This window comes from Haematobia irritans, chromosome 5, assembly GCF_050003625.1.
Source record: "Haematobia irritans isolate KBUSLIRL chromosome 5, ASM5000362v1, whole genome shotgun sequence".
Taxonomy (NCBI): Eukaryota; Metazoa; Arthropoda; class Insecta; order Diptera; family Muscidae; genus Haematobia; species Haematobia irritans.
Genome location: NC_134401.1, coordinates 17,289,638 through 17,316,978, shown reverse-complemented (window position 1 = coordinate 17,316,978; position 27,341 = coordinate 17,289,638). Strand labels below are relative to the sequence as shown.

The following is a 27,341-nucleotide window of genomic DNA, read 5'->3' as shown; positions in this document are numbered from 1 at the left end:
TCGTAGATGTTTCTACGCTATCCATGGTGGAGGGTACATAAGATTCGGTCTGACCGAACTTACGGCCATATATACTTGTTATTTTTCTTTTAGCACATGAGCAAATGGGTACCTATTCCAACCTGATCTATTGATATACCGATTTGCCTTATGTACGGTATCCATGATCTTAAGTAATTAACACAAATCAAATAGTTGACCACAACACTAAATTAAATACGCACCTGTTTAATGGAAATTCCAAGTAGCAGCAAAAAAGATTATTTAGAACTTGCCTTTCAAAACACCGACAAACTTTGTAACACTTTTATTATTATTTTTTTTTTATTTTAAGAAATATCAACCAATTATTTTGCATTAGATCCAAAGAAAAACACACTTAATTACTGAAATCGATTTTTTTTTTCATTTTTATATAAATTTGCATTGTATAATTGGTACTTGTATTTTCCCATTTAATTAAGCTACAAAATTATAGAAGATTTTTTTTTGTATACACTTGAGACGGATACAATTACGATACTTCCATTTGTTTCTATTTTAAGTAATTACAGGTCGTTTTACATTGATAATATTCACAAATTATATTCTCAGAGGCATGTATGCAAGTAGATTAGAATGGATGCTCTGTTATGTTGTTACTGATACATGATGCGGATAAATGGCGCGTTCTTTTAACACAATACGATGTTGCTGGCGCGACGTTTCAATTCGGACTAAAACGCACAATGCACATTTCGCTTTATGTTTTCCCCCAACAATAACAAGACACACAACACAACAACAACATAAACGATGAATTCAATGAAAATCTTTGGAATAACAAATATACAAACAAATGTTATGCAGACAATGTGCTTGAGAGACAAGTTCAAGATACAAGAGACACAACATATATGAGAGTTTTTGTTTTGCGAATTTACTCTCGCCATACAATGTTGACAACGGCATTGATGTTAACGATGATGAGATTTAGCAACAAATCTTCTATGTTTCTTAGACTCTCTATGGCAAAAAATACACTTCCGCGCGCGCACACACACGCCCGCTATTACAATCACAACAACAACAAACACTAAGCTAAAATGTGTTGTATGGTAAAGGGGGTAACCACACCATGCTAAAGAATTAGATTTTGTTAATACACGCTATGATCATGCTTTTGGCCCGAGACAAATCCCAGCTGATGATGATTATGATAATGCTATGGGTAGATTAGCTTTGTTGATCATTCTTTTTCCTATAAGCCTCCATAGGAATTATAGACTACACCTTAATCTCTAAATTATATGTTTTCTTAAAACGCAACTTGTAATCGTCCATAGTTAGCCAAAGGGGGCAACCATAACAATCCAGAATTCTAACAAAACGAGTGTTTGAATTACGTGTTTTTTATTATTTTTTCCTCTTTGCCTTGGCCTTTTAATTTCAGTTCATAGTCAACTTCGCGCTTTATAATTTCTACCACTACCGTCTAGTACAATCGGTTTCAAGTAACTGATTTTGTTTGCCTATAAAAAAGCTTGTCTTAGTTCGCATTGTAGTAGTCCCAGCAATTGTAATAGTATTTTGTTTTACAAAAGAATACGTCTAGCGTTTAACCACCATACTAACGACGTTCAAGTGCCATAATTTCGCATTCCATAACGAAGTGCCAAAGTAAAAAACGAAGTAAACTTTAGCTTAGTTTAAATGAATATTACGTACTAATGTTTACATATTAAATTTCACGGGCAGCAAAAAAAAAAACATGCGAAAGACAAAAAAGACTGCGAAAGACTAACATGTTGTTGCTTCATAGCAGGAGAGAATAATGACTGATCGTTTTGTTGTTTTGTCGTGTTTAGAAACAATAAAGTTGCTAAGCATGTTGCTAAGCTGTGTAATCATCGCATGAAGAATAAAAGTGGTATTCTTCACTATCGGTGTTAATTGCTAACGGTAAACGGAATACCCAAATGTTTCAATCATAGGCAAACAACATAGAACCTCTGTCTTCATTATTAAAGAATGTTTCAAGGCGTGGAAATTTGTATTTTAATTTTTTGTCTATAAAGCATTCTACGGACCGTAACTGATAGATATTTGGATGGAGATCATCAACTGCTTGCAGATTGAATGTGGATTGAGTGTATGATGTTTAATATGCGACCAATCAGGAGCAACTATCGGACTTTTTATGGTGTTAGCAAATGAGGAAAATAGATTTCGCCACGATGATCGGATTTTTTATTTGCTGCATGACGTTCCATATATGTTTAAGGTCATGCGGACCGGCATCGATACTCACTATGGAAAACCGTCTTGGGGCGTTAGTAAGGAATTCTGTGATATTGACTCCTCCTCGAAAAAATTCAATTTTGGGGAAAATTGCATTTTTCGGCATTTTGATTTAACATCGTTTATAATGAATTTTAAAATTTTGCCTTTTTTATTAACAAATTTATTTTTAAGTAGTTTTTTGTTTTATTAACGTTTATTCCGTTTTGCTTTGACAATGAATTCTTTTCTATGAACGGTACTCTCGGACGTTTTTGATTATTCGCGTTTTTTGGCCTATTCTGGATACTCGAATCCGCAAAATTTGTAACCTCCCGTTCAGTTCATAAAAACACAATCGAATTAAACAAGTGAGTAAAGTAGAAAGTCGAGCGGGGCTGACTATATCACCCTTACTGAATTAGTAATCATAAGCATTTGTGGGGTAACATTGATATAGGTCTGGGTGATAAACCGCATGTACCCCTTAATAAGAAAATTAAGGGGTACATGTTTATGGGTGCTTTGTCTCAATCTGACTATAGCTCATAGTCAGTGTTGCCACCCCTACACTGGTAGAAAAATGTTTCGTACTATTAACGAACGGGCTTCGTTGATTATTTTTCGTTAATATTACGAAATTTTTCGTTATGAGAAAGAAAGTGATCGTTAATACAATGAAATCAATCGTTAAAAGACAATTTTGTGTTTTGGTTTTTTGAAACACGTTTCGTTAATATTACGAATATTAACTTTGTATTTTTTTTTCAAAAATTAGAATAAAAAAAAATTTATTTATTCCGTTTGGCTGTGATTTTCTATGAACTTTACTCTCGGTTGTTTTTGATTATTCGCGTTTATTGGCCTATTATGGATGCTCGAATTCGCAAAAATTGTTATCTGCCGTTCAGTTCATAAAAACACAATCGAATTAAACAAGTGAGTAAAGTAGAAAGTCGAGCGGGGCTGACTATATCACCCTTACTGAATTAGTAATCATAAGCATTTGTGGGCTAACATTGATATAGGTCCGGGTGATAAACCGCATATACCCCTTAATAAGAAAATTAAGGGGTACATGTTTATGGGTGCTTTGTCTCAATCTGACTATAGCTCATAGTCAGTGTTGCCAGGGAAAATGTTCGGTTTACCCTACAAGGACAAAAAAAAGTTCCCTACTTTCCCATACATTCCCAAACAATTTTCCCTACAATATTTTTCGTTAAATTTAAACAAAGTTTACAAATCAAAAATGGTTCCAAGTACTTTATTATCTTAAAACATAAAAGTGCAACGTATATAATCTAGAACATAAATTTGTATTACCAACACGGTTGCCACAGTTGGTAGAATTCTACCAAAAATAGTAATTTTTTCTTAAATCTCTATAGAAATAAAATTTTGGAAAAAGTTTCTATAAACAATTTTTTTTTTGAGAAATTTTCTATAGAAATAAAATTTTTAGAAATTTTTTTTTTATAGAAATTATATTTTGAAAAAAATTTCTATAGAAATACAATTTTGCAAAAATTTTCTATAGAAATAAAATGTTGACAAAATTTTCTATAGGAATAAAGTTTTGACATAAATTTCTATAGGAATATTTGTTTGGTAGATTTGTGGTAATTTGTGGTAATCTTCAAATTTTATTAGATTTTTTTTTTTTTTGCACGAGTGGTAACTGTTGTTACCACACATTGTTAAAGATCAAGCCTTGCCGGCTTCTAATTTCCTCCTCTAGAGCCACCAAAATGTAAAAATTATTACAAATTGTGTTGAGTGAAAATGTTCCTACATTGTGGCCCTACGTCCTACAAGACGCTAAATATTACAAAAAACCAAAATATAGGGAATTTCCCCTACTTCTAGCAACACTGGCTGTAGTTGATATTGCACCTACGGAGTTAGTATGCCACTAATATTGAGTCCATTATTAAAAAAGAGAAAACCGCTCAATTATTGTGGGTAATAAATCCAAATTTCTAAAAATCGAGCAATATTCTTATGTAATAGCTACAAGTACGTATAAATATGATAGGCTAGTAAATCAAAATTTGAAATGTGAGTAACATTGGTTAATAAATAAGAGTATTATGGCCAAATTTGGGAAAATCGACCGATGCATATATATGGAAGCTATATGTAAATCTGAATCAATTTGCATAATGATTTGCGGGTTTGATTAATACCACAAAAGGTTACCTTGTGCAAAATTTGAGTAAGATCAGTTAAGAAATGAGACCTCTATGGTCAAACAAATTTTTCAAAATCGGCCGATACATATATGGAAGCTATATCTACATCTGAACCGATTTCGATGAAATTTTGCACATACCGTTAGTACTATAGAGGACTGGATCTAGCCAACTTTGAGTAAGATGGGATAATAAATAAGGCTTCTATGGGCAAATTTGGGAAAATCGGGCTATACATATATATGGGAGCTATATCTCAATCTAATCCGATTTCGATGAAATTTTGCACATACAGTTAGTGCTATAGAGGATTACATTTGGCCAACATTGAGTACTATCGGTTGATAAATAAGGGTTTTATAGCCAAATTTAGACAAATCGGGCGGTACATATATATGGGACCTATAGCTAAATCTGAACCGATTTCGATGATTTTTTGCACATATAGTTAGTGCTATAGAAGATTACATTTAGCCAGCTTTGAGTAAGATCGGTTGATAAATAAGGGTTTTATGGCCACATTTAGAAAAATTGGGCGACCCATATATATGGGAGCTTTATCTAAATCTGAACCGATTTCGATGAAATTTTGCAGACTTAAAGGGTGGTGCAGAAGATTATTTTGTGCCAAATTTGACGATCGGTTAGTAAAAAAGTGCAACGTGACCCCATTTGTTGAAATCGGGCGAGACATATATATGGGAGCTATATCTAAATTTGATCCGATTTCTTCCAAATTCAATAGCGTTCGTCCTTTTTCCCAAAAAACACCCTGTACTAAATTTCATCAAAATCGGTTAATAATTGCTACCGGAATCCTGTGAACAACAAATACATGGACAGACGGACGCCAAGCGCTAGATCGACTCAGGAGGTGATTCTGAGTCGATCGGTATATATTTTATGGGGTCTAAAATCAATATTTCTGGTAGGGACATTTTTTTGGCAGATCAAAGTTATTATACCCTGACCACTATGTGCTTTAGGGTATAAAAAGCATGTCTAATAAAATTTCGGTTGGCAACCCTAATGCTGAGATATGATTTGCCTAAAAGTATGCTACGAGTAGAATCTTTTCCTTTAGTTAAACCCTTTATAGAAACATTTAACACTACAGGGTGATTTATAGCAAACCAATATCTTCTCGGGGTACCTTGTTTGCAAAACTGCATTATTGGCAAACCTAAAAAATTGGCATGCATATCATTTTTCGGAATATCTTCCCCCAAGACTTTGCTAATATTGCTTCATTGAATGCAAGTCCCTATTATCGATAATTCATTTCTAAAATATTTCAATATTTCTTCTGTCAACAATACGATTCAATGTGAAATATGAAAATAGCATAAATTCTTTAATTTCATTAAAAGCCGTTTTGCTGTCATTCATTTCTGTTGAATATGTATTTCTTTTGTTCCACTTAAATAATAGAAATGAAAACCACTTTTCCGTAAAGAACACAAATATGTATACTTTACGAAGAGGGGAACTTGCAGATACATGTACATGTCAATAAATACGTCATCACCATTTGTAATTTAATACACTTGGGAGAATATATGTTCACAAGAAGTTGTAGAATTTGAATATGAACAAAAGTTCATATTCAAATTCTAATTTGAACATTTTTTTGTTTCTTTATAGCATAGTATTGCGATGCTAGTAAAACATAAACGCCAAAGAAATGGAAATGTAATGGAATGACAATATTACACAAATATGTGTTCGGTGAAAACTGTGTTATCGATAAAGAGAATCTTATTTGAGGTATGTGCCACTGTATTACCAACATGTAAATCATATGCATGTTTCACGAAAAATTCTTACAATTTCTCATAATCTTACATTACAAAACTGCACTATCGACATGAAATTAAGTTCCACAAGCGATGAGTACGGGATTAAAGAAATTAATTCTAAATTAAATTAATTTACTTAGGCGGGAAAAATAAGTTTTTGGCATTTCGTATGGATGCCAATAAAACAGTTTTGTCATGTATAATGTAAACAGTCGATAGTAACGACGCAAGTATATTAGCAAATAGAGCAATACACTGTTTATGGTAGCGAAATATCCGATTTTAATTAAAAAAATTACACAAACTTTCTTAAATTATTATATTTTATTAAATTTAACTATAAAATAATACATGTATATAAAAATATATTACAAATCTTAAACAAAAAAAAACAGCATAATTTAAAACATATCCCTTCAATTTTTTACCAAAAACAAAATAAAACAAATGTCCATATTAACAAAAACGTAATTGTGTCACACATAAAAAAATATAAGCTAAGCATAATATATGCAGTAATTATACAATGTTCATATCATACACTTATGTTTATGTAAAAAAAAGTATTAAGCTAAAGTTATGATTTTTTGTTGTTCATGTGTGCGAGGAGAATTTCCACAAACGAAAAAATAAACAAAAAATAATATTCTCCAAATTTTTTTTAAAGTTTTGACATAACTTTAACATTTCCACGTTTTGTCGATGACAGTGATGATTTTGCATCTTCTTCTTGGCATTCTGTAGGCAGTAAATTTCCCAGGGCAAATATATTATTGGGATCCAAACGTTTCTTTGTAGCCTGGAATAATTCTACACCTGTTTTTGTAACCGATTGTTGATACCATGGAGATCGCATTTTACCAACACCATGATGATGTGATATCGATCCACCATTATCTATTATTTCATCTCTAGCAGCATCTTCAATTTGTTGATATAGATCTACCGGATTATCGAAGCCTCGGAAATTGAAAGCAAAATAGAAATAGACGCAGGCCCCCGCGTCATAGGTTTGTGTTACACGACAAGAGACAGAGAAATGCATAACACTTCTTGCATGGCATTCCTGTGAAGAAAACATAAAAAAAAATAAATTAGCGCCAAAAAAATACTTCATTTGTCAAAAATTTTATTCCTCCGAAAATGTTATCCAGATTTGATTTCTATAGAAAATTTTGACAAAATTGTATTTCTATAGAAAATTTTATAAAAATTTTATTTCTATAGAAAATTTTGTCAAACTTTTATTTCTATAGAATATTTTATAAAAATTTTATTTCTATAGGGAATTTTGTCAAACTTTTATTTCTATAGAAAATTTTGTCAAAATTTTATTTCTATAGAAAATTTTGTCAACATTTTATTTCTATAGAAAATTTTGTCAACATTTTATTTCTATAGAAAATTTGTCAAAATTTTATTTCTATAGAAAATTTTGTCAAAATTTTAAATCTATAGAAAATTTTTGCAAACTTTTATTTCTATAGAAAATTTTTGCAAAATTTTATTTCTATAGTAAATTTTGTCAAAATTTTATTTCTATAGAAAATTTTTTCAAAATTTTATTTGTATAGAAATTTTTTTCAAAATTTGATTTCTAAAGGCAATTTTGTCAAAATTTTATTTCCATAGAAAATTTTGTTAAAATTTTATTTCTATAGAAAATTTTGTCAACATTTTATTTCTATAGAAAATTCTGTCAAAATTTTTTTTCTATAGAAAATTTTGTCAAAATTTTATTTGTATAGAAAATTTTGACAAAATTTTAATTCTATAGAAAATTTTTGCAAAATTTTATTTCTATAGAAAATTTTGTCAAAATTTTATTTCTATAGAAAATTTTGTCAAAATTTTATTTCTATAGAAAATTTTTTCAAAATTTTATTTCTAAAGGCAATTTTGTCAAAATTTTATTTCTATAGAAAATTTTGTCAACATTTTATTTCTATAGAAAATTCTGTCAAATTTTATTTCTATAGAAAATTTTGTCAAAATTTTATTTCTATAGAAAATTTTGTCAAAATTTTAATTCTATAGAAAATTTTTGCAAAATTTTATTTCTATAGAAAATTTTTGCAAAATTTTATTTCTATAGAAAATTTTGTAAAAATTTCATTTCTATAGAATTTTTTTTCAAAATTTTATTATAGAAGATTTTGTCAAAATTTTTTATAGAAGATTTTGTCAAAATTTTATTTCTATAGAAAATTTTGTTAAATTTTTATTTCTATAGAAAATTTTTGCCAACATTTTATTTCTATAGAAAATTCTGTCAAAATTTTATTTCTATAGAAAATTTTGTTAAAATTTTATTTCTATAAAAGTTTGTAAAGGACCTCTTAGTTAGGGAGGAATATTTTGCATAATCTACCAAAACATCAAGAATTCTACCAATCTTCAAAACAGTAAAAAAGCTACCATTTTTGGTAGAATTCTACCAACTATAGAAAAAATAAGTTTACCTTCAATTACTAAATTACTTGATCCAATTAATTTGTAATTTAAATTTGTTCAATGAAAGAAATGACAGAATCAATTAAAAAATTAATTTGCATTGAAGTAATTGGCATTGAAGAAAACATAATAAAAATAAATTAGCGCCAAAAAAATACTTCATTTGTCAAAAATGTTATTCCTCCGTCCAGATTTTATTTCTATAGTATATGTTGACAAAATTTTATTTCTATAAAAAATTTTGTCAAAATTTTATTTCTACAGAAAATTTTGTCAAAATTTTATTTCTATAAAAAATTTTATAAAAATTTTATTTCTATAGAAAATTTTGTCAAAATTTTATTTCTATAGAAAATTTTGACAAAATTCAATTTCTATAGAAAATTTTTTCAAAATTTTATTTCTATAGAATTTTTTTTCAAAATATTATTTCTAAAAGCAATTTTGTCCAATTTTTTTATAGACGATTTTGTCAAAATTTTATTTCTATAGAAAATTTTGTTAGATTTTTATTTCTATAGAAAATTTTGTCAACATTTTATTTCTATAGAAAATTTGTCAAAATTTTATTTCTATAGAAAATTTTGTCAAAATTTTAATTCTATAGAAAATTTTTGCAAACTTTTATTTCTTTAGAAAATTTTGTAAAATTTTAATTCTATAGAAAATTTTTGCAAAATTTTATTTCTATAGAAAATTTTGTCAAAATTTTATTTCTATAGAAAATTTTGTCAAAATTTTATTTTTATAGAAAATTTTGTCAAAATTCTATTTCTATACAAAATTTTGTCAAAATTTTATTTCTATAGAAAATTTGGTCAAAGTTTTATTTCTATAGAAAATTTTTCCAAAATTTTATTTCTATAGAAAATTTTGTTAAAATTTTATTTCTATAGAAAATTTCGTGAAAATTTTATTTCTATAGAAAATTTTGTCAAAATTTTATTTCTATAGAAAATTTTGTCAAAATTTTATTTCTATAGAAAATTTTGTCAAAATTTTATTTCTATAGAAAATTTTGTCAAAAATTTATTTCTATAAAAGTTTGTAAAGGACCTCTTAATTAGGGAGGAATATTTTGCATAATTTACCAAAACATCAAGAATTCTACCAATCTACCAAACAGTAAAAAAGGTACCTATTTTTGGTAGAACTCTACCAACTATAGAAAAAATAAGTTTACCTTCAATTACTAAATTAATTGATCCAATTAATTTGTAATTTAAATTTGTTCCATTAAAGAATCAATTAAAAAATTAATTGCCATTGAATTCATATTAATGGCTGATTTTTGTTTTAATTAAACAATTTTTTGGTCAATTAATTTGTTCTCCATAAATTAACCTCCCGTGGTCTCAAAACTCGAGTCTAATTTTTATATTGATACCTCAATATATTATCGTTACCTTTCGTAGATCATTGCATTACATACAACTGATATTTGTACGAGCATCATATGATCTCAATTTGTTTACTTCTCTAGACTTACCAAAACAACACGTTGCTTAACATTCATACACAGTCTATAACAACGATCCCAGGGTACCGAAGTTTCAAATGATTCCGCCACAATGTCGTGTTGAAAGCCTAAATCCTAAAATTGAATTAAAATAATGTCCATTTCTTTTTATCAATTTCATTTATAGACCATTTCATTTACTTACTCTAATATAGGCAATGACAAATGTCAATATATAACCACGTTCACCATTCTCACTTCCTCCCGCAAATCCTTTATGTTTCTTAGCTATGCTTATGATTAGTTCCTCGTGGCGACTGACTTCATCTTGGTCACCCTCGAAAAGTAATGTAGCGGCACATATCTGGGTTAGATCTATACCCTTGATGAGTGTCACATATTTCTTTGAGATGTAATCTTTAATTTCACCCTTCCAATCCTTGGGTGGCTTTAGACATTGACCCAAAATAAATTGCTCATTGTCCATTAATCGTATCGATGATGGTTGACATCTTCGCTTGGCAACTTCACGCATAAACTCCACACCAGATTCAAAGGTGGCAAAAACTAAACTGTTATAGCGTGTAACCTTGGGCAAAGGTCTTATTTTCAATACAACTTCGGTGACAACGCCCAACATACCTTCTGAGCCCATGATCACATGATTAAAGTCAGGTCCACATGAGATACGGGGGGCAGTACATTGTCGCTCCAATACACCAGACGGTGTAACCATTTTGACCTGAACCACCAGATCTTCAATGTTGCCATAGACATTTTTCTTCATGCCAGAGGCTCGAGTAGCCACCCATCCACCCAAGGTGGAGAACTCATAACTATCTGGCTCATGGCCCACCGTTACACCTTGGGCACGTAGAGTTCTCTCCAAATCTTGGCCCACAACACCTGCCTCAAAACATACTGTTAGATTGGATTTATTAATCCACAGCATACGATTCATTTGTGATGTATCCAAAAGACAAATCATACGTTCCTCATTCTGGGGACATGTAACAGCTCCCGATACAGATGTACCACCACCATAAGGGATAATTACAACATTACAGCGATGGGCCATATTCACTAGGACCACAACATCATCGTGACAAGTGGGCCATGTAACAATATCGGGTATTCTCTGAAATGTATTGAAATTTACATTATAAATATCACGTATAGTCTGACCATGGCAACGCATGAATCGATCAACACCATCAAAGCTGTGCGTTATGCCCGACGATTTAATATTCTTAAGAAATTCCTGATTAATGGTGGGTTGTGGTAGATTTTTAGGTAGTTCTGGTCTATGTAATCCTTCGTGTAGTAGACATTTAAATGTACCCATTACCCATTGGGTAAATAAAGGTAAAGGTTTTCCATGTAAAGGATAACTGCAATTAAAACAAAAATTCCAATTAATAAGGCATTCCGCATATCAACAACTGAATTGTAAGCTTCGTTTCTTGGTTTGGATTTCGATTCCAACAAAAAACAAGTTTCAAATAGCTGATGCTACTTTTCTTTTTTTATCATACATTTACTGTATGATTAAAATAACCAATAAATAAATAATAATAAATTTTGGCAATGGCTTGCAAAATTTGAATGACTTTGACAAATCTTTTGGATTAAGTATTCGCACCTTTTCACAGAAACGAAATCAGAGCTTTCAATTCAATTGTAATTTCATACTTACTTTTCTCCTCTAAACCATATTGTCTCGTCCTTTATAAAAAATTCAGCATCTTTATAGCCCCAGCCATACCATTTGAGGACTTCATGTCTGGAAATTTTAAACAAAAAACAAATGAGGTCAAAATTTCACAATAACAACAACACCCTTATTTTTTATGGTGTACATATGAGTGCTCTTACTAAGGATGAAGGGGGGGTTGGAGGGGGGCAAAAACATGTTATCTGAAGAGGGGGATGGTTTTGGAAGACATGAAAATCTTCAATAAAACTATGTATGTGACATACCTTTTCATAGGATACACGCTTTCAACATCGGTAGTTAGTCGTTCATCCATTACAGCAAGTGCTGATGACGACGAGGTGGATAAGGATGATGACGTTACCGCCTTTGGGGCGCCACTGGCTTTCGTCTTGGAATCGTCGGATGTGGATTCAGGGACGTTTTCACAGGAATCGGTATTGTTATCCGACAATGAAGTTGGTGCTGTAACATAATTTACGCTAGTATCTGTCATGGCCGTTATGGTGTGTTGAAATGCTTCCGTTTCCTTATCTTTTCGGTAGAAAAATATCCCTTATCCTTTAAAATCCAGGGAAAAATCACGTTTGTTTTATGGATATTATTGATTTTCCTTTAAAAAAAAGTTAACACTTTTATCTACTCGCGAAAATAATAGTTTTATGTTGTAACAAAAATTCGATAACTTTTGTTTTTGTTGTTTTTTTTTTTATTAAACTTTCAAACTACGTTTCTATTGCTTTTAGTTTAGTTTCTTTATTTTTATGTTTTAGTAATGTGTTTAGTGTGTTTCTTGTAAATATTTAACTTCATTATAAATTTACACACTGCTTTATTATACAAATTTCCTATTTTAGCTGTATTTTTTTATTATTTCTTGACATAAAAAATAAGTCTAAGGGGGTTTGTTATATTAGTTGTAAGCTCTTGTATGCTCTTACATACACTGACACTTGCACGTCCTCTATGCAATGTGAAAAATTCAAGGAGTGAAAACCTTAAGAGAAATGCTTGACAGCAGCCATGATGAAGAGAGACAGAGAGAATCTAAAAACTTGAGAACATGTGACAATTATTTTCACTCAATCACATTGAGAAAAATAAACAACAAATGGCTAGCGGTTATTTCAAATAGTGTTGCCAATAGTTATTTTTTATAATAACGGTAAGTTGAATAAGAGACTGTTTTATATTTCAGGAATTGCATGAGAGTTAGGTCATAATGTCTTTATGTTGAATTTCAACGCAAACATATTCAAACATTTTTCCAATTTGCATATCAAATCAGAAATTTACTATAGTGGGAAAACTATAGTAAATGGACGTATCACATTAGTAAACAGTTGACATGATATTTTCATTATAAATTTTTATAAGAATAAAATATTCGTTCCAATTATCTTTTGAAAAATTTCAGTAATTTTATTTTTGTACATGTGTACACAAAAAAAGTGAATCCTATATGAGACTAAAGGCAATTTAATTCTATTTTAGTTCATGGAATTATTATGTTTTGAGAAAGTTTCCTTGACTTTAATCATTGTTTTGTGTATGTTAGTTAAATGAACTAATAATTTGAATTGTAATGCCAGATAACCGCAAAAAAGCCTAAAGTGCGCTTAGGTACAGATTATTTTTATAAAATATAAAAAAATTTAAATACTAAAAGATAAAAATTGGAAAAAATTATACACATATGAAGAATAAATATTTACAAAATTCGTGCCTGCCACAAAATAGTTAACAATTTCTTAAAATTTGTCAGTTTTACCCATAATGTTTGGATTTTAATTTTTTCCTTCAAACTACGAAATTTTCTTTAACAAGTGGAAAAAAATTATATGTAACTAATTTTCTTGAATTTGTCGAAAAATATTTAATTATTTTTGTGAAATATGCGTGACATCTGAGCTTGTTATACAGTTTACTTAAAATTCTATAAAACTAACCTAATTTTTTTTAATTAATCTAAATTTTCCTTCCTGGTGCGTTCACTGTTTTTTTGAGTGTATACACTCCCAATTTCTATTATCCGGATTACCCGAAATTGTCATACACCCTCATGTTGACAAATGTTTAAATTTGAATCTACATTTTTTTTCTCTGATTTTATATTCTCCTCCCTTGGAAACTTTTTTTCTAAACATTAGCATTAAAATGTTCTCACTGGTCTGACTTTCTTTGCAGCTGTCAAACGCATCTCTTTGATGCGCGCGCATGGATAACAACATAAAGTGTAATTTTCACCAACCACGATGTAAAGACCTCAAAATCTGCAAATAAAATGTAGACGGAAATAAACAAGGTACGTTTATTTGTGTAAACCGATAGTATTTACTAACAAATACAAAGAAAACCAAGCAAAAATTGCCGGGTGTGTGTAGAGCAATTTTAGTTTGTTTTGTTGATGTCACACCATAATGAAGGGGATGCTGTAATATTTGTCATATTGTCAAATAGGTTAACCCTTCAAAGATCGATTGGATAGGTAAGACACAAAACTATTAATTAGTAATGAAGGATAACAAGAGATAGATATTCAGGTGGAATTAAATATTTTGCTTTATTACTCACTAAAGGTAGATAGTATGTAATTTTATTTCTATAAGAAATTTTTTCAAAATTTTATTTCTATAGAAATTTTTTTAAAATTTTATTTCTATAGAAAATTTTATCAAAATTTTATTTCTATAGAAAATTTTGTCAAAGTTTTATTTCCATAGAAAATTTTGTTAAAATTTTATTTCTATAAGAAATTTTATTCAAAATTTTATGTCTATAGATTTTTTTTTTTAATTTTATTTCTATAGAAAATTTTGTCAAAATTTTATTTCTATGGAAAATTTTGTCGAAATTTTATTTCTATAGAAAATTTAGTTAAAATTTTATTTCTATAGAAAATTTTGTCAAAATTTTATTTCTATAGAAAATTTTGTCAAAGTTTTATTTCTATAGAAAATTTTGTCAAAATTTTATTTCTAAAGGCAATTTTGTCCAAATTTTATTTCTATCGAAAATTTTATTTGTATAGAAAATTTTGTCAAAGTTTTATTTCTATAGAAAGTTTTGTTAAAATTTTATTTCTATAAGAAATTTTGTCAAAATTTTATTTCTATAGAAAATTTTGTCAAAATTTTATTTCTATAGAACATTTTGTCAAAGTTTTATTCCTATAGAAAATTTTGTTAAAATTTTATTTCTATCAGAATTTTTTCAAAATTTTATTTCTATAGAAATTTTTTTAAAATTTTATTTCTATAGAAAATTTTGTCAAAATTTTATTTCTATAGAAAATTTTATCAAAATTTTATTTCTATAGAAAATTTTGTCAAAATTTTATTTCTATAGAAAATTTTGTCTAAATTTTATTTCTATCGAACATTTTATTTCTATAGAACATTTTGTCAAAGTATTATTTCTATAGAAAATTTTGTCAAAATTTTATTTCTATGGAAAATTTTGTCAACATTTTAATTTTATAGAAAATTTTGTCAAAATTTTATTTCTATAGAAATTTTTTTAAACTTTTATTTCTATAGAAAATTTTGTCAAAATTTTATTTCTATGGAAAATTTTGTCAACATCTTATTTCTATAGAAAATTTTGTCAAAATTTTATTTTTATAGAAAATTTTGTCAACATTTTATTTCTAAAAATTTGTTTTTAAATTTATTTCTATAGAAAATTTTGTCAAAATTTTATTTCTATAGAAAATTTTGTCAAAATTTTATTTCTATGGAAAATTTTGTCGAAATTTTATTTCTATAGAAAATTTTGTTAAAATTTTATTTCTATAGAAAATTTTGTCAAAATTTTATTTCTATAGAAAATTTTGTCAAAGTTTTCTTTCCACAGAAAATTTTGTTAAAATTTTATTTCTATAAGAAACTTTATTCAAAATTGTATGTCTATAGAAATTTTTTTAAATTTTATTTCTATAGAAAATTTTGTCAAAATTTTATTTCTATCGAAAATTTTATTTCTATACAAAATTTTGTCAAAATTTTATTGCTATAGAAAATTTCGTCAAAATTTAATTTTGACAAAATTTTGCTATAGAAATAAAATTTTGACAAAATTTTCTATGGAAATATAATTTTGACAAAATTTTCTATAGAAATAAAATTTTGACAAAATTTTGCTATAGAAATAAAATTTTGACAAAATTTTCTATAGAAATAAAATTTTGACAACATTTTCTATAGATATACAATTTTGATAAAATTTTCTATAGAAATAAAATTTTGACGAAATTTTCTATAGAAATAAAATATTGACGAAATTTTCTATAGAAATAAAATTTTGACAAAATTTTGCTATAGAAATAAAATTTTGACAAAATTTTCTATAGAAATAAAATTTTGACAAAATTTTCTATAGAAATAAAATTTTGACAAAATTTTCTATAGAAATAAAATTTTGACAAAATTTTCTATAGAAATAAAATTTTGACAAAATTTTCTATAGAAATAAAATTTTGACAAAATTTTCTATAGAAATCAAAAGTTGACAAGATTTTCTATAGAAATAAAATTTTGACAAAATTCTATATAGAAATAAAATTTTGACAAAATTTTATATAGAAATAAAATTTTGATAAAATTTTATATAAATATAAAATTTGTACAAAATTTTCTATAGAAATAAAATTTTGACAAAATTTTCTATAGAAAAAAATTGTTGACAAAATTTTCTATAGAAATAAAATTTTGGCAAAATTTTCTATAGAAATAAAATTTTGATAAAATTTTCTATAGAAATAAAATTTTGACAAAATTATATATAGAAATAAAATTTTGACAAAATTTTCTATAGAAATAAAATTTTGTCAAAATTTTGCTAAAGAAATAAAATTTTGACAAAATTTTCGATAGAAATAAAATTTTAATAAAATTTTCTATAGAAATAAAATTTTGAAAAAATTAAATATAGAAATAAAATTTTGATAAAATTTTCTATAGAAATAAAATTTTGACAAAATTTTTTATAGAAATAAAATTTTGACAAAATTTTCTATAGAAATAACATTTTGACAAAATTTTCTATAGAAATAAACTTTTTACAAAACAAAATTTGCTATAGAAATAAACTTTTGACAAAATTTTCGATAGAAATAACATTTTGACAAAATTTTGCTAAAGAAATAAAATTTTGAAAAAATTAAATATAGAAATAAAATTTTGACAACATTTTCTATAGAAATAAAATTTTGACAAAATTTTCTATAGAAATAACATTTCGACAAAATTTTCTATAGAAATAAAATTTTTACAAAATTTTGCTATAGAAATAAAATTTTGATAAAGTTTTCTCTAGATATACAATTTTGACAAAATTTTCTATAGATATACATCTTTGACAAAATTTTCTATAGAAATAAAATTTTGACAAAATTTTCTATAGAAATAAAATTTTGACAAAATTTTCTATAGAAATAACATTTTGACAAAATTTTCTATAGAAATAAAATTTTGACAACATTTTCTATAAAGGATTTTTGGTAGAATTTTCTCCCAATTTTGGTAGATTATTTTTGGTTCGAGTGACAACCGTTTAGACAAACCATGAAACATTGTTATCGACTTGATAGGAATTTTTGCAGAAAATTTCATCTGCACACCGATGAAACAGTTTAATGTCCTATTTCTTATAGCAGGAATATGTGTATTTCTAAAGTAACATTAACATTCAAAGGGTTAACAATTATCTAATACATTTACACATACGAACACTTATGAATGATTTCTAATAAGCAAATTTGAAATGTTTTACGTTTTCCCGTTGGACCCTTTTGTGTCATATGGTACACTCAAAAAAAAGTGAACCCTATATTTCACTAAAGCTGATTTAATTCTATTTTAGTTCATGGAATTATTACGTTTTAATAAAGTTTCCATGCCTTTAATAATTTGTTTGCTTACGTTAGTTAAATAACTAAAATAGAGGAAAAAATTATACACAAATGAAGCATAAAGATTAACTAAATTCGGGTCTCCCACAAAATAGTTCAGAATTTCTTAAAATTTGTAAATTTTTACCAGTAATGAGCCTATCATGAACTTCGTATGGTACTAAAGACATTTTTGCAGTTTTTAGCTCCAATTTTTTCCTTCAAACTTCGAAATTTTCTTTAACAAGTGAAAAAAATGAATTATGTCTAATAAATTTTCTTGAATTTGTCGAAAATTATTTACTTACTTTTGTGAAATCGGCGTGACATCTGCGTTTCTAATACAGTTTAGTTAAAATTTTCTAAAATTCATATATTTTTTCTAAAACTAACTAAAATTTTCTTTCGTGGTGGGTTCACTGTTTTTTCAGTGTATTCTAATTAAATACCAAAAACCCCTGGCTCCATGCCCTATAATAGTCTGCTGAGTATGTACTCATGCTATATAACGGGTCTTTAGTATTCGCCGCCACACTCACATAAACCAAAGTCTCTTTGAAGTGAGAATGCATTGAGAGCAGCACTTGGTGGGGTGGTTTATTTTGAGTGTAAATCAAATACAACTAGAAATGAGCCTCATTTTACCACAAAGGGGGATGATTGTAGTCCGCCATTCGTTTGAAACATGTGCCGTTTTGCTCACCGGTTCGACTGACAACAATCATTCTATATTTCAAGTACACCTCTTTAATTTCCCCCCCAAAAGAATGACATGACCAACCGACCGACCACATGGTGTTTGACCTACTGTTCCTTATTCACCCCATTGTAACGGATATGTGGGAATATCGAAATGTGTAGTGTAAATTATTAATTCGGACTCAAAAATTGAAAAGAATTACTAATATTATCCAATTGGCATTTACTAAAAACAATTTGTTTACTATTAATTATATAGGTTAGAAGGTGGTGGCGAACATAAATAGTTGAACTATTAAATGGGAAAAATTTTAAACTTAAATAGGGATATTTAAAATGAATGAATGACGTACTTGTCTTTAAAGATTCAATTAAATATGTAGGTATGTAAAAATATGTCAATTGCACGCCATATTAAGGTATGTGTAAGATTGTACCGTTACAATATGATAACGATTAACTAGTGTTGCCAATAGTGTGTAAAAATTAATCGAAATTTTCAGCGTTGTTTAAAGCAGTAATGCCATATACCGTTTAAAGACCGAATGCGAGCTTACCGAATGACAGGTACACGGATTAAAATTAAAACTAAGAGTGACAAAAAAACTATGAAAATAAGTCATTTCTAGGCAAAGCATCATCCTTCGGTGAAACGCGAATGATTTTCTGTGAAAAGGCCTTAATCTACAATTAAAAACAAAGGCAGGGAGGCAATACAGAAAAAATAATTACATATATTTCTGTGTTGTTTTTTACAAAAAAAAAAAGAAAATTACAATTTTTCACATTTACCTTTCAAATGATATTTATGTATCCAAAGAACTTAGCTAATAGGGAGAAAAATCTGAAAACTCTGAAAACCGGACACCTCTAAAAAGTGGACGTTGTGAGACAATTATTATTATTAACAAATAAAAATTAACCTCTCCTAAGTTGACACCATTTAAAATATGTAAAATTAAATTATATAACGAACTATCTCATTATTATAAATTATATAATAATTATAAATCATTATTATAAATTATATCATTATATAAATGATATAACGAACCTGCTCAGGGAGCATGGGGGCACGGCTGACACAGTTGGTAGAATTCTACCATATATGGTAGATTTTGTACTGTTTGGTAGAATTCTGGATGTTTTGGTAGATTTTGTAAAATATTACTCTCCACCTAAGAGGTACTTCAATTTTCTATAAAAATAAAATTTTGACAAATTTTTTTATAGAAATAAAATTTTGAAAAAAAATTTATAGAACTAAAATTTTTGAAAAAATTTTCTGTAGAAATAAAATTCAGATTTTTTTTATAGAAATACAACTTTGAAAAAAAAAATTCTAGAAATAGTTTTCTAAAAATTTTTTACAGAAATAGAATTTTTTAAAAATTTTTATAGGATTTTTTTTTTGTTATAGAAATACAACTTTGAAAAAAAAATTCTAGAAATAAAGTTTTCTAAAAATTTTTTACAGAAATAGAATTTTTTAAAAATTTTTATAGAAAAAAATTTTGAAAAAAATTTCGCACACCTGTAACAGCGCTTGGGGGTGTTCTTGTCGGAAAGGATATCTCTCGAGACATTACTATAATATTAAAATTTTGGTAGCTATCATTTAGGATCAACGCGTAGGATTTCCTTATCAAAAGGGGATATATTGTTCAATACAAAAGGACCAAAATTGTGTGGACTACCGACACGACTTTAACTCGTTTATGTTTAATTGGTCCACAATGGTTCGCATGCCCGCCTTACACACCGAAATACACGAAAATAATGGTAACATAATGGCAATGGTAATTTCGGTAATTATTATTAAAATTGGTGGGGATTTATAAACTTTAAGGACATGTTTTGAAAAACTCAATACTGAAATAAAAAATGGTCTAAGATTAAATTTTCTTAATTTTTTTTTTCTTTCCTGATTTTTTCTTTCCTGATTGCGGCAGAAAGTTCTGCTTATCCTACTTGAATCAACTAGGATAAGCAGAACTTTCTGCCGCACTTGGATGCTTGCAATACCTGATAGATGGTTTATGATCTGATATCTGTGTATACACGTACCTTTATATATCCTTAGAACAGCTTGTACAAATTTAAAGTGGTATGGAAAAGTCCATTTAAGCGAGGACACAAGTGTGAAAAAAATTTATTTCAGCAATAGAACAATAATTTTATTCGTGGAAGGTGACCTTAGACTAGGGTTTACGGACGAATATGTGAATTTTGTTTTATATAATTTCCCTAAGAATCGAAACTATTTTTTTTTTCTGTAGGGAAAATAATATAAGAGTTTTCTAAACTCTCTCTTAGTTTATCACTTTTTTTACTGTAATAATGTTAACGTAAAGATATAGGGACATTACTTTTAATGGGATAATTTAATGATTTTTTTTTAGCTTTTGCTATATTCAAATTTATCACTTGTTTATCGCAAAGAAACGTTTTTAACACGTTTTTTATTTTTGTTTCTTTTATTTTTACATTATTTTAAATTTTACACATTTTTTACAAAATTTGTATTGTTAGCCTGTTTAATTTTTGGACGGTATATCCGGATTCGATAGGTTAATGTTAACGCGCCAACTTGAAAATTGCAACTGCAGCGTCTTACTTTGTTTCGATAGATTTGTTTAGAGTGATGGTCCCTTCGTAAATATTTTTAACACAACGCCGTCGTCGTTGCGGCTCTGCCTACTACCCTATGCTGTAGAGTGTATATTTACCTAAAAACAAAACATAAGGCATGGCTACGTATACATGGGTGTGTGTGCGTGTCTCTCTGGACTGGCTTTAGCTGCAGAGATTTGAGCTAACATTAAGTATTAAAATAAGCTCAGCGTAGTGTTTTATTTGTTTTTAAATTTTGTTTGATAGCCAAATACAAAATATGAACAGAGATGTGATGACAAATGTCAAATAATAAATTATTCCCAAAATGCATAAAAGTAATATTTCTAAATTATATTATTAAAATTACATTTTAAAGGGTGTCATCACGTAGCTTTTTTCTAGCCAATGATAGATAGAGAGCGAGAGAAGGTTTGCTACTTGAAATAACCGTTACAACAACAAATTTAAAATATGTTCTATTACACTAGCCAACAGTCGTTTTGTGATTTGTTTCTTGCATATTTTTTCTTATTGATTTTGACCTACGAAGCACGAAAATGAGTTTTCTGTCGATTGGTTTTAGAGATACAATTTTTTTAATTTTTTTTTTTAATTTTTGGAGGTACACCTACAATTTTGAGCATATCTTTCGTTTTCTCCTAATACTACTCAAATTAAAGAAAATTAAGCCGTCTACAACTCATTCTCAGAAAATTTTCAAATCGGGTAAGAAGTTTGGATGTTGGCGGCTTAAAAAGGTTAAAAAACGGCGTTTTTTTAGTAAAAATGTGGCAGAAAAAACCATATAAAAATTCATATAAAATATAAAACACGATGCTAACAGCAAATTTGGTTTTTTTACATATAGCTGAAATTTCTACAAAGAAAATAAGCCCTTACTTAACAAAATAGCGGACTTATAATTTTTTTGATAAAAGACCGAAAAGACCAAATCAACGCATCAACGCTGTTTTCCACGTGGCATAAAATGTACAGTTATATCTTTGTTTCTACTCATGTTTTTTTTTTTGGGGGCGTTGATTTTGTCTTTTCGGTCTTTTACCACTTTACTTTACCAAAATTATAAGTCCGTTATTTGTTGTTAGATTGTGTTACGTAAGGGCTTATTATCTTTGTAAAAAACCAAAATTGCTGTTAGCATCGTGTTTTTTATTTTATATGAATTTTTATGTTTTTTTCTGCCACATTTTTACTAAAAAAACGCCGTTTTTTAACTTTTTTAAGCCTCCAACATCCAAACTACTTACCCGATTTGAAAATTTTCTGAGAATGAGTTGTAGACGGCTCAATTTTCTTTAATTTGAGCAGCACTAGGATCAAATAGGTCAAATAAGACGAAAGATATGCTCAAAATTGTAGGTGTACCTCCAAAAAATTAAAAAAAAAAATTAAAAAAAATTGTATCTCGAAAACCAATGGACAGAAAATTTTTTAAAACTCATTTTCGTGTTTAGTAGGTCAAAATCAATAAGAAAAAATATGCTAGAAACAAATCACAGAGACAATTTTGTTATTTGTTACCTAGTGTTATTACACATAGATGTACCCATTTAAACAAAGAGGTAAATCTTGATACTTGTCAACATTCGTCTTTTTAAAACCGGATCGGTTCTTAAATTATAATAAAAAAATCAACATGTAAATTTTATTGTTACAAGAATTTGATTTTATGAAGAAATTGAAATAGAGCGATAGGAAAAATTTAACATATAAAAAATTAACATATATAAAATTGTATTGAAATAAAAACATTATTTGCATAAAAGTTCTTTCCGTATAAGAACTTGTCTCGTAAAATTCTTCATTTACTTCAAGTCTAGTGTTAGAAATAAAATAACTTCCGAGTTTGGGATGAAAAGCCAACAAAGTGAAATGATTCGATAGTGTTAGGAACAATATGGCAATTGGGGGAGAAGGTAAATTTGGGGGAGTAGATACATTTTTACGAAATAACTATTCCACCGTTTTCTCATATATAAAACAAATAGCCCAATACTCCAGGGATTGTTATAAAAAACCCTAGAGTATTTTAAGGAACGAACACAATTAAAATCTAAAACACGAGTTTTTTTTAAATTTTATTTACTTTTATTTATTTATTTATTTGACTAGCATATGCACAAGAATTAAATCTAATTTAAAATTAAAAATGCGGGATTTTTTCAAATGTTTGCGAATTTATTAGACTGATCTGCACGGTTGCCACAGTTAGCAGAATTATACAAAAAATGGTAAGATTTTTTACTGTTTGGTGGATTGGTAGAATTTTTAATGTTTTGGTATGGTTTTCAAAATACTTTTCTCCAAATAAATGGAATTAAAATCTTTACAAAATTTTTATAGATACACGGATGAAAAGGCTGTTTTTCATATGTTTGGCTATAAACATTATACGTTTGGAACACAAATTTTTAAACACAATATTTTTGAGTGCAAGCATATAATGTTCATAAACTAGCATAACATGTTTGGGACATATATGTTAATATGTTAGAACATATTATGTTTGGGACATAAAATGTTTGTAAATATAATATGCTTGGATGCAAACATATATTAATTTAGAAATAGCCTATAAACATATCTGTGTTTAGTAGCTTGGAGCGCTATTTAACAGGGAGCGATATTGAATTAAGTTGGTGGTTGTTGCTTGTTATTACAAAATTAACAATTTATTTTTCCTTGGGCAATTGATCAGCTACTTCTTTGATCCTTACAAACTGTGTGGTCCGCTGTTGGAATCCCCGTCCGGCAAAAGGTAAAATTAAAATAAAAACAAATCATACAATTGAATAATTTCTTCTACAATGTTTGTATTACAGAAAAAGGTGCTAAGAACTAAAAAATATCGTGGAAGTGAGAAAGATGTGGGGGAATATACAATTGGGCAGAAACAAAATTTTGAGCATTCAGGTCGAAAACCTATGTTGTTAGCACCTATATTACCTGTTTATTTTCATAATTCGTTATGATTGTAAATATATAAATAAATAAATAAAATTTTGAGCACAATATTGTTTGGGAGAATTTTTTTAAGCATATAATATTTTTGGGTGCAAAATGCTTCCAAACATATTATATGTTCACATAATAACATATTGTTTCTTGGAAGACAACATTATTGAATTTGGATGCAAAAATACAAAATGTTTGGAACTTAGACTACCCAAACATATATTGTTTAGACTAATATGCTTTCAAACATATTATATATTGGAAGAGATCAAACATATAAATGTTTGGGCAATACCCAAAAATGTATATGCTTGAAGCAAAATATGTTTGGGAGTATATGTTACAGAAGCGATTTTTTGTGAGCGTGTATACAAATTTAACAAAATTTTCTATAGAAATAAATTTTAGAAAAAAATTTTCTATAGATATAAAATTTTGACAAAATTTTTTTAAATTTTATAAACAAAATAATGATAAAATTTTCTATAGAAATAAAATTTTGACAAAATTTTTACATAAATAAAATTTTGGACAAAATTTTCTATACAAATAAAAGTTTTCTGATTTTGATAAAATTTTCTATAGAAATAAAATTTTGGCAAAATTTTCTATAGAAATGAAATTTTGAAACACTTTTCTATAAATATAAAATTTTGACAAATTTTTCTATAGAAATAAAATTTTGACAAAATTATCTATAGAAGTAAAATTTTGATAAAATTTTCTATAGAAATAAAATTTTGACAAAATGATCTATAGAAAAAAATTGACAAAACTTTCTATAAAAATAAAATTTTGACAAAATTATCTATCAACCAATTAATCAATTTTCTATAGAAATAAAATTTTGACAAAATTATCTATAGAAATAAAATTTTGGCAAAATTTTCTAAAGAAATACAAATTTAACAAAATTTTCTATAGAAGCAAAATTTTAATAAAATTTTCTATAGAAGCATAATTTTAATAAAATTTTCTATAGAAAAAAATTTTGACAAAATTATCTATAGAAATAAAATGTCAACAAAATTTTCTATAGAAACAAAATTTTGATAAAAAGTTCTATAGAAATAAAAATTTGGCAAAATCTATATATATCTATAGAAATAAAATTTTAGCAAGGCAAGATTTTCTATAGAAATAAAATTTTGACAAAATTTTCTATAGAAACAAAATTTTGATAAAATTTTCTATAGAAATAAAATTTTGACAAAATTTTTATAGAAATAAAATTTTGTCAAAACTTTCTATGGAAATAAAATTTTGACAAAATTTTCTATAGAAATAAAATTTTGGCAAAATTTTTATAGAAATAAAATTTTGACAAAATTTTCTATAGAAATGAAATTTTGAAAAAATTTTCTATAGAAATAAAATGTTGAGAAAATTTTCTGGCATTAGAAGAACGCTTTATATATAGTCATCAGTTCCAATAAAGGGAACTGATGAGGATGTGGAAATTCGAAACAGCTGTCTTCCCAACCATTTTTGACAACATTTTTAACTTTCCAAACACCATAAAAAATAATAATAAATAAGCCATGATATCATTACATGTACTAGAGTACGCTATGTGTACTTCGTACAACAAATAGTCTCGAATGCCTATCGCTGTGATAAAAGCATTTTGAAAAATAAAAAAAAAAAACAAAACCATAAATAATTTCTAAACACAAATTTAGATTATTGAAATCAGATTAAACAAATAATTCAGGCTTCATACTTAATATATTCTTTTTATAATAGTTTCAAATTTCAGTTTTAAGTTGTTGTTTATTTTTAATTCCGTAATTCAGTTGCAAATAGAAAATGAAAATGTTCTGAGAAATGTCGATTGTATCTCAACTGGATTTGCGATCTGACGAATCATATACATTTAGATATACTCAGATTTTTTACTATACATGATATTGTACAAGTTTATTATAGTTCTGTGCTTCAATTATTTCCTTATAACATATTTGCATATTTGATTATTCTTTCGCCTCGTCCACACAAAAAAGAAGTGTGCAATATTTGTTTTAATATTTATGAACATGCGTACAATATTGTTTTGTTCGTTTAAGTGAATTTAATAATTAATGACAAGAGTTAAATTTTTGCGAATAACTAAAAATATATGATTTTAGCTCGGATTTACAATAGTGGAGAATATGTGGAGAATACTCGTTGAACAAATCAGAAATTTTAAAACTAATTAAAAATTTCGTGAATGTGGAACTATTACCACCCTATATTTAGGAGCAAGATCCCTTAAAACAACTCGAAGGCAAGAGTTGTATTTAAAGAGATTATTATTATTACTAATAATCTCTATCTGGAAGTAAATGTTGGACGACGAGTTGATAAAGCAGGTCTTAAAAGTTACCTTCCAGCCTAAAAGCAATTCATATTTGAGAAAAATCGTTTCGCTCAGATACATTTTTATTGCCGAGTGGCTATTGTCGAATTAAGTTACATTTTTCCCACTCTCAAGGGAGTGTCTCCCCAGAGCTTATTGATCCAACTCAGCTCACGTGGGCTCTGTGGGCCCGGCATACCCTATATCCACTTCCCTTTTTATCCTACTCTATATCGTCATTTCATTTGCCTTTTTGTTTTTCTTCCTCCGCCATTATCGGGCACCCATATGATGTGGATCCTGCTGAGTCCTCGTAGCTCACAATTTTGAATTCCAATACGGTTCATGATCGAGCCGTTAGGTCTGCTATTGCCCCTGACCTCAGATTATTGCTAATCCATTTAACACATTCTCGTGTATATTCTGTGAGACATCGGTATCAAATGTTTATATTATCTTCTATAAAATAAGAACTCGTGACAAAATTGTATTGTATTGGCATGCAAATGAAATTTCCGCTAGAGGTGCATATCGCCCTTTAGACAAAATATTTGATTTATTAATTATCGAAAAAATAAAATGATGTATATTTACACTATAATTTTATTATATTAATTATGCTTCTAGTTACAGAATATTAGTTCTCCTACACGGATGAAAAAGACTGTTTTTCATATGTTTGGCTATAAACATTATATGTTTGGAACACAAATTTTTTAACACAATATTTTTGATTGCAAGCATATAATGTTCATAAACTAGCATAACATGTTTGAGACATATATGTTAATATGTTAGAACATATTATGTTTGGGACATAAAATGTTTGTAAATATAATATGCGTGGATGCAAACATATATTAATTTAGAAATAGCCTATAAACATATATGTGTTTAGTAGCTTGGAGCGCTATTTAACAGGGAGCGATATTGAATTAA

At 27.6% G+C, this 27,341-nt stretch overlaps 1 protein-coding gene across 3 annotated transcripts; it reads right to left on the bottom strand.

The window, feature by feature from the left end:
* Positions 1-6,648: 6,648 nt before the first annotated feature.
* Agps (alkyldihydroxyacetonephosphate synthase) lies at positions 6,649-21,059 on the bottom strand. 3 transcript variants are annotated; one of them, XM_075311382.1, is made up of 6 exons: positions 20,537-21,059; positions 12,147-12,493; positions 11,863-11,949; positions 10,372-11,557; positions 10,197-10,301; positions 6,649-7,319 (listed from the first exon to the last, which is right to left on the bottom strand). In XM_075311382.1, exons 2-6 carry the CDS (start codon positions 12,374-12,376, stop codon positions 6,915-6,917), a joined length of 2,013 nt encoding a protein of 670 aa, XP_075167497.1. In that variant the 5' UTR covers positions 12,377-12,493; positions 20,537-21,059; the 3' UTR covers positions 6,649-6,914. The 3 variants fall into 3 exon arrangements, with proteins under 3 accessions (XP_075167497.1, XP_075167498.1, XP_075167496.1); XM_075311383.1 differs by having other exon boundaries at positions 12,147-12,441; XM_075311381.1 differs by lacking the exon at positions 20,537-21,059 and having other exon boundaries at positions 12,147-13,093.
* Between the last annotated feature and the right edge of the window lie 6,282 nt (positions 21,060-27,341).